General features: G+C 36.6%; 1 protein-coding gene across 3 annotated transcripts in view; it reads right to left on the bottom strand.

The window, feature by feature from the left end:
* PRDM5 (PR/SET domain 5) overlaps window positions 1–14,084 on the bottom strand; it is a 211,259-nt gene that overhangs the window by 121,490 nt on the left and 75,685 nt on the right. For all 3 annotated transcript variants that reach the window (XM_003800056.2, XM_003800057.2, XM_012811562.2), the window contains exons 4-5: window positions 4,183–4,357; window positions 1,142–1,316 (exon numbers count right to left, since the gene is read on the bottom strand). In XM_003800056.2, the coding sequence (XP_003800104.1) occupies window positions 1,142–1,316; window positions 4,183–4,357 (350 nt within the window). The remainder of the gene's footprint in view (window positions 1–1,141; window positions 1,317–4,182; window positions 4,358–14,084) is intronic.

The following is a 14,084-nucleotide window of genomic DNA, read 5'->3' as shown; positions in this document are numbered from 1 at the left end:
CCCGCCAGCCTGGGTGTATGTGGCCAGAGCCCTATCCACGGAGCTACGGGTGCCACCCTTTCATCTCAAATTTTACAAGTAAAAGCTGATGCATATAATACATAGAAATAATCTTAATAAGAAGTGTAGCATATTTCAGAATTTTACTTTAATGAAACAAAAATATATGACATTAAGTCTGTGTTAAAGATTTCTTGCTCATATGTAAAGCGACATTCTGTTAAAAATAGAAGTTAAGTTTGGAGAAAGAAAGTGAATGAAAGGAAGAGAGGATGAGAGAGAAATGTATATTGATGGAGTGGGACAATGTCATTTATGTGACTTTCATGTTGAAATTAACTGGTTTCAAAAAAATGATAGTCTATAGTAGCACTGAATATGAAAATATGCTTTTAAATTACTTAAATGTATTTATCTGATTAAAATAAAAAACTTTGATTAGTAAAATAAAAATTAAAGAAATAACATTTCACAAATATATGTACCTATCTTCTCACATTTAATAATTCACGACCCTGTAAAATATTCAAATGAAAGGATGGATTTTATGTTGCGATTATAAATTGTTCAAGTAATAAGGGGTACAGAGTAATGTACAGGGTCATTTAATTTATCATGTTGTTATATTCTATACTTATTCACTTTTAAATTATTCTTCCCAAGTTGCTGCCAAATAAACAGTGCTTCCCAAAACGTCCATAAATTCTTTATACTCTGAACTCTCTCCATTTCTTAAACTTTTCTTTAACAGATTCCAGAGGGAATACAAAATACAGACAACTAAAATTTGATCTGTCATCCCAAAGGATTAACTGAATTAGGCACATTTGAATTTCAATAAACCAATGAGCTTGATATTTAATGGGAAGGTATTAAATGAACAAAGATTAATTAGCGTAAACAATATGCACTTGTTAGAAGTGGTAATCAAAATCTTTCCAGTATCAACCAAAAAAAAGAAGAGTTGATGACAATGTAAAAAGGCTCAATTTCTCTGTCACTCACTCAAACACACAGACATATGCACATAGATGCACACAAAGGTATACACACAGGGGTTAGAAACTTTAAGTCAAGCCAAATGAAGTAGTTTAATGAAGTGTTAGCTTATAATTTTACAGACATTCTTTAATATACGCACTGTCTTTGCAAAGCTTGCTTAACTGGGAATTTCTTCCCACAGTTCTTGCACTTAAATTCTTTCTCCTCTGTGGCCTTCTGGTGCAATGTCTGAAGATGCTCAGCAAGAATATCGTCACTGGTAAAACTCGACTCACAGTGAGGACAGGCATAGTCCTCTTTACAGCCAAGGCGATCTGCACATTTATAAGGAAAAGGTATTCATTCAGAGTCAAGAACAGATGCTTTATGGTACGTACCATATCTGTCAATTCTTCTTATCTCTATGAATATTAATAGTATTGTCCAGAAAATAGAATGTATTACTAGAGAGAAATACATTACTTTTAATATCATATTCTTGTGTTTTTACCAAATTAATACAAAATCATATTTGTATTGACTTTATCCTATAATATTAACTTTGTAGACCAAAGAGTTACATGTATTACTAACGTTAAATTGCAAAATGAAAATCATTTTTATCTCACCTATCCCTTCACAAGGAGAAAAATCCAACTGAGGTTTACTATGCTGAATTATCAAAGAGAACATTACCTATACTCGTATGTAATTATCAAAGAGAACATTACCTATACTCGTATGTAATAAAAGACCAAGGTCATTTAAAACAACATTGGTTACAACGGGAATAATGAGTGAGGCTCCGCTGAACCCTACGGACCGATGCAGTGCTGCCTACATTTCTCAGCACTCTACTTACAGTACATAGATTTTTTTCTGATTATCAAATAAAATTAGATTTAGAAAATACAGAAAATATGAAGGAAATTAAGAACACCCATAATCCCATCCTCAAAGATAACTGCTGTGATCTATTTCCAAAGCTGACTTCCCTTTAGTACAGACGTTATTGGATGCAGTCTAGGAGCAGGTACATTTACAATCAGACTTAATAGGAAATTTGATATATTGCTCTTTTTCTCATGTTTAACATCTTGTCAAGTCAAAAAGTTGTGGGTTTTTTTTTAAAAATTAAAGTACCATAATTCATTTAAATAAACATTCTATTATTAGACACTTGGGTGGCTTCTTTGCTTCTTCTGCGGAGTTTTGTTTTGTCTCTTTGCTTTTTTTTTTTTTGAGACAGAGTCTCACTATGTTGCCCTGGGTAGAGTGCTGTGCCATGGTGTCACAGCTCACAGCAACCAAACTCTTGGGCTTATACGATTCTCTGGCCTCAGCCTCTCAAGTAGCTGGGACTACAGGCACCCACCACAACAACTGGCTATTTTTTTTTTTTTTTTGGTTGCAGTTATCACTGTTGTTTAGCAGGCCCTGGCCAGGCTCGAACCTGCCAGCGTCGGTGTGTGTGTCCAGCACCCTACTTACTGAGCTATGGGTGCTGAGCCTCTTTTTGCTTTTCTAAACAAGACATTAAGAATTCTAAAATTAAATGGCAACAAAATACATACTTGGTGCATTTATTTTTAAAAATCCATTTCAGTTTCTGTTGATTTTTTTACAGAGATAATAAAAATTTATATTTTGGTAACTAAAGGTAGAAAAGAAATCAGTAGGAGATAAGTAGGAGACTTATTTTAAATCAAAATAACCAAACACACTAATAACTAGCACTGGGGAGTAACAAAAAAAAAAATACGAAAACAAAAAAACACAGAATAATACAGACACTTCCCGTCACTGAAGATCCAATATTCCAGACAGCATAATGCATATTTGAAAGCTGGAATAGACTATGAGCCTACCCTTCCCTTCTTCGTAACTAACTCAACTAAAATAAAGCAACAGAAGCTTCAACTGGCAATGGAGAGAAAATGCTCATACTTTCTTAACCAACAGCATACAGTTAGAATAGAAAATCTGTATGAAAAGCATAGCTACCATGTGACCAATCAGACCAGTGTCACTTCTGAAGTGGCTTTGCTATACAAAATGGAAAAATACTATATAGTATCAGACTGGTATGATTTGAATGTTTATGTACCCCCCCCCACAAAATTCATATATTGAACCTAATTTCCAGTGGAACAGTATTTAGAGATGGGTCTTTAGAAGATGACTAGGTTAGGAGGGCTCTCTCCTCATGGATAGGATTTGTGACTTTACGAAAGAAGGAGCTTGTCTGTCCTTCTTTCACATGAGGACACAGCTAGAAAGTGACATCTAAGGAGAAATGGGCCCTTACTAGGCACCAAATCTGCTGCACCTTGATCTCAGACTTCCCAGGCTCCAGAACCACAAGCAATGAATTTCTTGTGCTTACCAAGTATTCAGCCTAAAGTATTTTGTGATAATAGCCCAAATGGACACAGCCTATTACACAATGGGAATACCTATGACATCATTCATACACCCCTCAAACTTCTCCCAGGAATAAAACACAGCATACCAGAAACGAGGCCCAATAATAACTGATTATTCTCCGGAAGTGGACAAGAAAGTGACGTACCTCCTGGATTGCAGGACTGATTTAATGAGGTCTGACCTATGGTCATTGCAAATTTTTAGTCACCAAACTAGGAAAACCTAGCAATCCTACAGGCTTACAAAAAGATAGAAAAAGATTCACAGAGGCGCCAGATTCCCAAAAGATCTCAAATAAGAGATCAACCCAGGACCTCCCTCCAGGAATCAATCCCCTAGGATCCAGCAGGGCCTTCCTGATCACCTTATCTCTGCACTCACCTTTTCCCATGTGCAGAAGAGAAAGTAAAGTCTTAGGGAATTAGTGCCCAAAATTTCAAGACTGGCAAGGGGCAGAGTGACAGCAAGAGCACAAAATTCCTCACTACTTGTTACCCCAATGTACCAGCGAGAGCACTGAGAGCTCTCCCAACAATGCAGCCTTGCTCCTGACCTTGGCAGTCCTACAGGGCACCTCTGCACCCACCTCCAGCATTCTTTTCCTGCTATAAGAAAGAAAATCCCAGCTGAATATCATCTAAGAATAGTTTTGACAAAAACTAACTTTATTTCAGACAACCATGTTACAATGCAACTATAACTCAACCACCACTCAAACTATAATACATTTCTTCTATAGCTTTTTTCTCAGATCATCAATTAAAGATGCAGTACCTTTTCTGCCAGCTGCTGACTGACCTTTAGAATTTTCAACGTCTCCTTCTTTGATGACTGTCATAATTTGCTGTTCTTCCTCATCGGCCTCCATGTCACTGTCCAGATAGCCAATCAGAAGTTCTGTATCCGTTTCTATATCTTCAACTGCCAAATAGAAAATGTTTTCCCCTTCCTGAAACAAAAAAAGAAAAAAACTGAAACATTCATTTGTTTCTGATAGTAAGAAATCATTTTAAAATACATTGAGGATCATAAGCCCATGAGAACTTATTATTACAGTTTTTAAATATCTCTAATTGATCTGGATGCTGAAAAAAGAAAATGATAATATTGCCCGCTGGCAAATTAAAAGATAGTGACTCTCTCTCTCTATATATATATATACACACACACACACACACATATATATATGAATAATTGTCAAAATTTTTAAGTAAATTTTGCATCATTAATTGGCCTTTTGCAAGTAACACTTTGTGGAGTTCCATCAATGCAGTTTGTCAAGCAATGGTGCCATTTGTACATCCAGAAAGAGAGTAATGAGATAGCAATGATTTTGATTAACATCACGTGCAAACTGAAAGAAAAAGAAGTTTTCAAGTTTCAGAGGAATTGCAAACAAGTTCTTTTCCTGAAAGAATTTACAAAAAGCTGGACCAGAAATAGAAAAAAGACTAGACATCTGACAAATTCAAGGTGTTGAATGAGCTGTCCGGTATACTGTCTTTGGCCCCCTAAATATCACTGAACCGAGAGATGAGAAGAAAAAAAAAGAACAAAACAAGGTCCATATTAACATACCAAAATTTTTTAGGAAGTCATAGAAGACAGAAATCAGACCTGGCTGAAATGATTGATAACTAACACAGAGGAAACCTCAACCAATAACAGACCCAGAGGAGGAATGCTGCAAAGAACAATTCTTTCCAAGAAAATCCCAGAGAAACTTCACACTTAGAATCCCTGGTACAAAAAACCCCACTGGGCCTTGGGCCAATCACCAGGGAAGCCAAAACTGAAGCTGCTAAGCTGGCTGTCCCAGGAGAAAGCACCCAAAATGGTTTTCCTTTACACAGTTCATTCTGGGAAGGTTCCCGGTTTGGCTCTTGAGGACAGAGCAAAGCATCGCCTTAATTTACTGAACCTTCATGTTGGGTGAAGGGAGGAAAGACAAAGAAAATAAGCTTTGCTCCTGAGTGAAATTCAATAAAGCCTCTTTCCTTCAGTATCCCAACATTTACCTTAAAGAGAAGGAGGGGGAACAGAAAGAGGAGGAGGTAAGAGAAGGGAGGAATGTATTGCTGTTATATGTATGTACACAAAAGCAGGACTCACAAAAATCTGGAAAAACAGGCATCAAACTGTTACTAAAGTCATCATTTTGAGGATGGAAGAGGGGTTACTTTATATTCAATACTGTTTTAGTTCTGTTTTAAAAAAAACGTGCATAGATCACTTTGCAATTTAAAAACAATATATATATATGTATCTTAGAAAATCCCACAGAATAGACAGTAATGATGATTATATTCATCTAATACTGTGTAAGAAGGGCTTAATTCAAAAGCTCAAGGCACTGAAGCAAATCTAACCATGACCTACACGTAATTAAAGGACACTATTATAACACTTGGAACGCTCCTGAAAGTTTTTAAATTTCTTATCTCCAGAAACATAAAACATTATTTCTAATTAAGATCACCAAATGAACTTTTTCTTTGTTTTTTAATTTGGGATTCGTTGAGGGTACAAAGACTTAGGTTATGCTGACTGCGTTTGTTAGGTAAAGTCCCTCTGGTAATTGTGTCCAGCCCAGAGAGGTGTGCCATACACTGTGACCCCCCCCCCACCATCTCCCTCCCTCCTCCTCTTTCCCCTTCCAAATGAACTTTTATACCATTGTTCTTCTTAGTGAAGCAAAAACAAATAAAAAATATATAGACATTCAGCAAAAGAAAGGTCTCTTTAAATAACAGAAGCAACATTTCCCAGTGTTTGGAAACTACTGCCTGAGAGAGTCATTCCAAACAACTAATGCCTCCTCTAATGAAGACTTCAGAATACAATCATAAATCTCAGTGTTTGTCTGATCAATATCTAAGAAAGTTAATTGAAACATCTTCAAGAATATTAGTCATTCCTTTTGTGATAGCTTTTATAGCACCAAGAAAAGATAATAATTTTTAATTTTAAAACATGATAATATTAACTCAAATGTAAGCATAAGGTACAGTATGTTTATTTAGGGAATCTATAATAAGAGAAAATTTTAATATACCAGCTAAAATTTTAATTTAATAAAAAATAGCAGCACAATCTCCAAAGGACCAACCACACATTTTCTCTGTGTGCCAAAAATGTGATATGAAGAGGAATACATTTACAAATATTACCCCAATCTATTTATGTAGTGGGGATGTCTAGGGACTTTTATACATATAATCCCAGACTAAGAATCTTTTCCTTTTCATTTTCTACCACAATAGTATTAAGAAGTATTCTCACACTGTACTACCTTAACCATCCTACAGTTCTTACCAGTTCTTCATTCTGGTATTTTCCTTCAAACCTCTGAATATCACAATCCTATTTTGAGAACCATTTTTCCCACCTGTAGGCTTATCCCAGGCCCAATCTTCTGCCCTGTGGCAGGAAGGATTTAGAGTGTTGATTCAGTACTCTGAGTCTCAGTATCAACTCCCTGCTGTCCTTAGTCTGGACATGACCTTGCGCTCCACATTTGACAGGTGTTTTAATGTTCTGATTCTAGTATGTACTTACTGTATCTATCATTTCTGATCACTAGGTTCCTGGGTTTCTCCCCTATACATAGTCCCTCCTTGGCTTCTTGTATATACATTTTAGGGATGAGTGTCTTCCTGTGACTCTGCCTGGGAGGTGGAATCCTGCTTATGATTCAAGCCACTGGCTTCAGGTGACTTTGCTAAAAACATTTAGAAAGTTAATGAACATCATGGTCCACTCAAAAGCAAGTATTTCTCAGCCACTGGTTTTCACAGCACTGTAATTCTGATATAACACAGAAACAGTGATTCTACAATTGTTATTCATCTTTTGCATAACTGTCCATCATTTTGAATTTTCAGTGTTTTTTAATCTTGTTTCATTATGCTTTATTTTATTTGGACATGACTTTTTGGCTAATTATTTCTACTGCAAACTCTTTATAATGTCAAAAAGCTACAAGAGCCTAAATGCCAAACAATAAAAGTTTGAAAAAGTCAAATGTCTAACAATTTTAAAAGACTTATCAAAAGTAATTTTTATAGAAAAGAATACATATAAATCAATGTGCATAAAAAACAAAATGATACGTAAACAAAGGTAGTAAAAGGACTTTTTTCCAATGGAGGAAAGTTCGAGTATTTTATATAGTCGTTTTCTGCTACTGTATATTTCATAATTTTTCTATAATCAATGAATTAATTATTTATGCATACTTTTTTAGTAAAAGAGAATAATAGACAATAAATGAACCTTATTCCTTGATACCAGCAAGTGGGTGGGTGACTAAACAGCACAGAGCTTTGGGCTGCTCAGGGGTTAAAGTCTCACTCTACATTAATTAGTGTGTGACAGACCAAACAGCTTCATCTCTCAAATCACCAGTTTCCTCATCTGTGAAATGAAGAAAATAATAGCGCATACCTCATAGGATCATTTTGAGGATCAGTTAGTTACTATTATTAAGAAAACCTTGAAAGCCAGTGGTTAAAATATCCATTTTTTCAAAATTTGTTTCAACCAAACTATTACACAAAGTTGCTTTGACCATATTGCTTTCGATTAAATTCCATTTGGCCAAATTGCTGTCCACCAAAATAAAATCCAGCTCCATTGCCTTGCCTACCAGAGCTCTGGAATGCTCTGCCTTGGATCTCCTCTTATGATGCTCTGTTCCCCTGTAAACATGATTGTGGCTACTCTAGTTTGGACCTCCACCAATCACTTGTCTCAACAATACCTGACATGACCAACCAAGAGGTTCTCCTGTACATGAGGAGTTTCCCATGACACGGATGTTCAGAGGTAAAACTAAGAGAGTCCTAGGCAAACCAGAAGAATTGGACACCCTGACTACACCCTTCATCAACTACAGAATCATATCCTCTTTTTATTTTTTTTCTTGTTCTGTTGCCTGTTTTAGAGTGCAATGGCTTCAGCCAGCTCACTTCAAACTCCTAGGATCAAGTGATCCTCCCGCCTCAGCCCGCAGAGTACCTGAGACTACAGGTGCCCACCACTATACCCAGATAGTTTTTCTATTTTTAGTAGAAACCAGTCTTACTCTTGCTCAAATTGGTCTCAAACTCCTGAGTTCAAGTGATCCTTCCACATTAACCTCCCAAAGTGTTAGGAGTACAGCCATGAGCCATTATCTTTGGCCCAGAATCACATTCTCAACTTCACTTAAAATTTCTTACCAACAATATTGACTGCGTCCACCTCCTCTGTTCATCTCCAAGGCCAAATCAGGATCCTCAACACTAAGAACCAGTTATATATTCAAATGTAAGTCTAACAGTTTACCAGGTGGTTTCCTATAACATGAATCCACTTCATTCTCTCACTCCCAACTGCCCTTCAAATGAACCTATTACACCCAACTGGTAGGTACACTTCCTCTCAAAAAACACTGAGGTCAGTCCTACCTCAGTGCAACTGCAAAGATGACACATGGCTCAGTGCTCATAGCACAATGGGTACAGCTCCAGCCACATACACCAAGGCTGATGGGCTTGAACCCAGTCCAGGCTAGCTAAAGGAACAATGACAACTGCAACAAAAAATAGCAGGGTGTTGTGGTGGGTGCCTGTAGTCCCAGCTAGTTGGGAGGCTGAGGCAAGAGAGTCACTTGAGCCCAAGAGTTGGCGGTTGCTGTGAGCTGTGACGTCACGGCACTCTTCCCTGAGACTCTGTCCTTGAAAAAAAGAAAAAGGAAAAAAGACGATACCTGGTCTCATTGCTACAATTCCCTAGCATCCTCTGAAGGACAGCTCCCTTTCATCCTTCTCTCTGACACCTCTAATCTACAAAATTCATGTAGCCTCTTCCAATTAGGAGTTCTCTTTTTAAATTGCCTTAATTCAATTGGCTCCTTTCTTATAATTTATTTCTGTGCTTTTTGCCATTTAATTCATATAATCAAAGAATATCTAATATGTATTGCTCTAATCTCTTCAAAAGATGATTTTCTCTAGGAAGTGGACAACTAATTATTGAGTATAAGCTATACTCATAATAATTGCTAATATTTCATAAATAATAAATAGTAAAATGCTTGTGCCTACAAGAAAAAAAATGCCTAATAGTAAAAAGCACACTATTATTTTCATCTTTTTTTGATTTATAGCTGAGTGGCTTTTTGGAATAATCCAGGTCATAGATAGTGGTGTCTTGATGAGGACTGTAGCAGGAAGAGTGGAGGCAGTGAGAAGTAATCAGATTTAAATATGCTTTGAAGAGAAAGGAGATGCCATTTCCTGACACATTGTATATAGAATGTGAGAATAGAAGGCTTGAAGATGAGTCCACGGTGATAAGTTTTCTCTGAAGCAGTCACAGATATTGCTCTACTTAATAATTCTTCTGAAGGATTCAAAACAAAACACCAACTATGCATTTTTGCTTTGAAACTACATCTTCTCCATAGGCATAAATAATTTTCATGTGGTCTTTCATTTAGTACTCAAGAATATCAGTTGATATAGCCATTTACAAATCTATATTATCTATGAAGCAACAACTCTATAAATCATCAATAATCCCCAACCAAAAAAACAAATCTTTTAGACGGTAAATTACTTGCAAATCCCCTCAATTGGACAGCCAATGCATTTTGACTAGAAAAGCATAAGGGGCATTCTCTTTCTTTGAACAAAGCTGAAAGAAACTCTACTGGGTTAGATTTTATTAAATTCATCATTTTGATAATACCACATAATATAAATTCAGATTTACAGGCAAATTTACACACATAAGAGCTTTCCTAAGTATGCTGGTTGTCAAGGTTTTTGAAACAAACTTGTGTAATAAAAAAAAACAAATCTGGAAAAAAGCAATCATCTAGCTAGGATAAATTAACAGAAAAGTCAAGGCAGTATCACGGGGCACGACCACAACAGAGCATTCTCTGGAGGCCAGAGCTCAACCAAAATTCTTATGCACTGAAAGAATTACTTCTAAATTCACAAAATTTAGAAGCATAGCCACATAAATAAATGCAGGAGTATTTCAAATAAAATTTCAATTGTCATGAATTTTGTATGGTTAACTCTATGTAAATGGTCTTAACACTAGAAGAAAAAAGTATTATGGTCAATATCTCACCCCACATAAATAACCTAATTGTTGGCTTCCAAGATAACTCAGCACACTGGTTGGGAAGTTCTATCACAGGAAATCAATCCATGGGTAACATCAATCAAGGCCTAAGAAGGAACACTGGAGGAGGCAGCTAGGATAGGCTTTAGAACAAGACTTGAAATTGAAGCTACTCTGCCATTCTCTGGCTATATGGGCATCTCTCTTATGCTTCTGGCCCTTGTTATAGAAAAAAAATAACCTCCCTAGACTTATTTATGCCTTGAACTCCACTGTTGATTTCTGGTAAGTGGCTAACAAAACTCAAAAGAAATAACAATATCTCATATTTTACAGCACTCCACAGTTTCCTAAAGTTTTTCACGTGCTTTATCTCATCTTTATGGTAACCTTGAAGATCTGCATGGAAAGGCTACGTACACTGGACAAATAACGAGCTTTGGAGCTAGACAGACTTGAATTTGGATCCTGGTACACAACTTAATAGTTACAGCTCCTTAAGAAAAGTTACCTTAGACTCTGTGCCTGTAGCTCAGCGGCTAGGGCACCAGCCACATACACAGGAGCTAGCAGGTTCAAACTCAGCCTGGGCCTGCAAACAATGACAAAGACAACAACAACAAGAAAAATAGCCAGGCATGTGGCGGGCACCTGTAGTCCTAGCTACTTGGGAGGCTGAGGCCAGAGAATCACTTAAGCCCTAGAGTTTGAGGTTGCTGTGAGCTGTGACACCACAGCACTCTACTGAGGGTGACAGAGTGAGACTGTCTAAAAAAAGAAACAAAGAAAAGAAAAGTTATATTAACTTCACTTAGTCTCAGTTTCCTCATCTACAAAATGTGGCCAGTAGTATTAATATCCACCTCAAAGGGTTGTTTTGAAAAATAAAAGATACAGAATATGTCAAGTCCACCTGGTAAAGAGTGGGCACATAGGAAATGGTTCACATTAGGATCCATCTCCAATGTGAGCGGTGCATTTTATAGAGGGAAAATCTGAGACTCAGAGATGATAAATAACGTATAAAGATTACTCTAACCGTAAATCCTAGAGCTACTGTAGAACCTGAGGCCAGGACTAGAGGCAGAAGAACTAGAATAATCAGGCCAGGGATGAAGTAGAATTAGTTGATCTGTGCAGCCATAATTTTAATTTTAATTTTATTGGATAAAACACTTTTTAAATAAATTTAAAATAATCCAATGCATTTAAAAGCCGAAGGGAACTTGGATCCATATAATTTGTTATTCTTTCTATTTACTTTCAGTGTAATTTGTTACAAAACAATTTTCTTGTTTTGGTCAGGCACTGGGCTGGAAACCTATTGCTTACTACGTGACCTCAGTGTCATGTACAAGAGAACATGACATTCCAATGACTAGCTACATCCGATATTAACATATTCTTACATCAGCTACTTATGTGGAGTAGACAACAAGAAGAACATAATTAGAGTGAAGACTATTCTTCTGGCTTTGGCTCTGCCACACTTAGGCTCTGTCACTTTGGGTGAGGCTCTTACCGTTTGGAACTCTTTTATTTCATCTGTAAAATGGTAAAAGTTGGGCTTTACTATCTCATCCCTTCCAGAACTAGATTAGATCGTAAATGAAATAAACTCACCATTAAGAAAGTCTAGTTAATGAATCTAAAAGGAAAAGTACATACACAGACTGATCTGATCATTGCTTTCCTTCTAAGACCTCACCCAAAGGACGGTAGGTACGGAATTAAGAGAAATATTTAACTTAGTTTCCAAAGAAAAGCTAAAATACATAAGGTTGAAAGGCCTTGTCTTCAAAATAAAGTCATGTAAGCCATGATTAGGTAAGATGTTATCAATGTGACTACTTCTGTACTGTAGCAATGGTTAGGACCAGATGAACTCAAAACACTGTCCAGTCTAATTCTTTCTGATTCTGTCACTAAACAAAATCATTTACTCCTGGATATCTAGGAGATAAATATAATTTTTAAATTCCCTATCACCTTTAAACATCCAGTATTACCTTTTTTTTTTTTTTTTTTGCAGTTTTAGGCCAGGGCTGGGTTTGAACCTGCCACCTCCGGCATATGGGGCCGGCGCCCTACTCCTTTGAGCCACAGGTGCCGCCCCTCCAGTATTACTTTTAAACCTCAACTTTCTCTGCCAATTTTCCCATTGTCCCTTCCCAAGTAGCACGCCTCACTAGTTGATTTTATGAACTCATGCATTTGAGGTTCATTCTGCTCTTTCAAAACAGCACAAGTTAGCAGTCTGTTGTTTCCCAAGAAAATACTAATCCCCACTGTGCGCAAATAAATATAATTCCAAAAGAGGCCATGGGTGATTTGATATTTCAGCTGCATCTGTCTATAACTTAACTTAGTTTTTGTTTACTTGTTGGCAGGCTGCTGTCCACATGTGGACGATGGAAGAGAAACCAAGATTGTGAAATTGGCAAACGCACAATACAATGCATTATACTGAAAGGTAGTAAGGTGTGAAAACCTACACTGTCCAGATAAAATGACAAATGAAAAAGGAAATCATCTTCAAACAACTTTTCAGCTTACAAATTAACAATTTATAACGGGGGGGGGGAGATACTCAATCCACAAAAGCAGTAGACAAGTCATGAAGGTGTGGAAAAGAAAACAGAATGAAAGAGTATGAATTTCATATGAATATATTCTCACTTAAACCTTGTTTAATAACCTTTTGAATTAGTGTCAATCTGCAAATCAAGTTCCCTGCAATGCACTAGATTATTTTAGGTTCATGTGGAAAATATCTATCCAGTGAAACTCAAATCATTTCTATATAGCTCAATATGCAAAGCTAACAAACAGCAAAAAAACTTCTCCATGGTAAGATTTGCAAAATATTAATCTAATAATAAAATCAAAAATCTTTAAAATGAAACAAATATGTATTAGATCATAGCATTCTAACTTATTCACTCCCCTCCCAGCAAGAAGACTGTACCAAGTTGCCGTGTGACTCAGAGTGCTACCTTTGGGAGTATGCATATCTTATGAGATTTAACCAGGTGGCTTGCACTGACCCATAAAATGTGAACAGTAGCAAAGTGAACCACATCCAAGTGAAAGCTATAAAAGTGATCACATTATTTTGGCTACTGCTCCTTTTTCCCTCTGCCAGGAAAACACATGTCCCTAATAATCACTGCTCCTTCACATAACAGGTGGAATAGAGTTGTAGACAGGAGTCACAGTCTCTGACAATCCATACTTTTGTCAACCAGAAACGAACCCTGCTCACTACAAACCGCTAAGAAGTTAGAGTAGCATTCTTAGCAAAAGTTGACTGATAGGGTAACTTAGGCAAAATAATATTTTTAAAAATTATTTTCTTTTTTTATATTAATTGATTATTTTTTATGAAATCATAACTTTGTACATTGATGCATTTATGGGGCCAGGGTACTGCTTTAATATACAATGAGAAATGTTTACATTGAACTAAGTAACACGTCCGTCACAATTATACCCACTTCTTAATAGTCTTGAAGATTAGCCCACATCACAAAATCCCAAAACTACAGATGTTG

Source organism: Otolemur garnettii, unplaced genomic scaffold, assembly GCF_000181295.1.
Source record: "Otolemur garnettii isolate 467f Iridium unplaced genomic scaffold, OtoGar3 scaffold00164, whole genome shotgun sequence".
Taxonomy (NCBI): domain Eukaryota; kingdom Metazoa; phylum Chordata; class Mammalia; order Primates; family Galagidae; genus Otolemur; species Otolemur garnettii.
The sequence above is the reverse complement of the archived record's forward strand: the minus strand, read 5'-3'. Positions and strand labels throughout refer to the sequence as shown.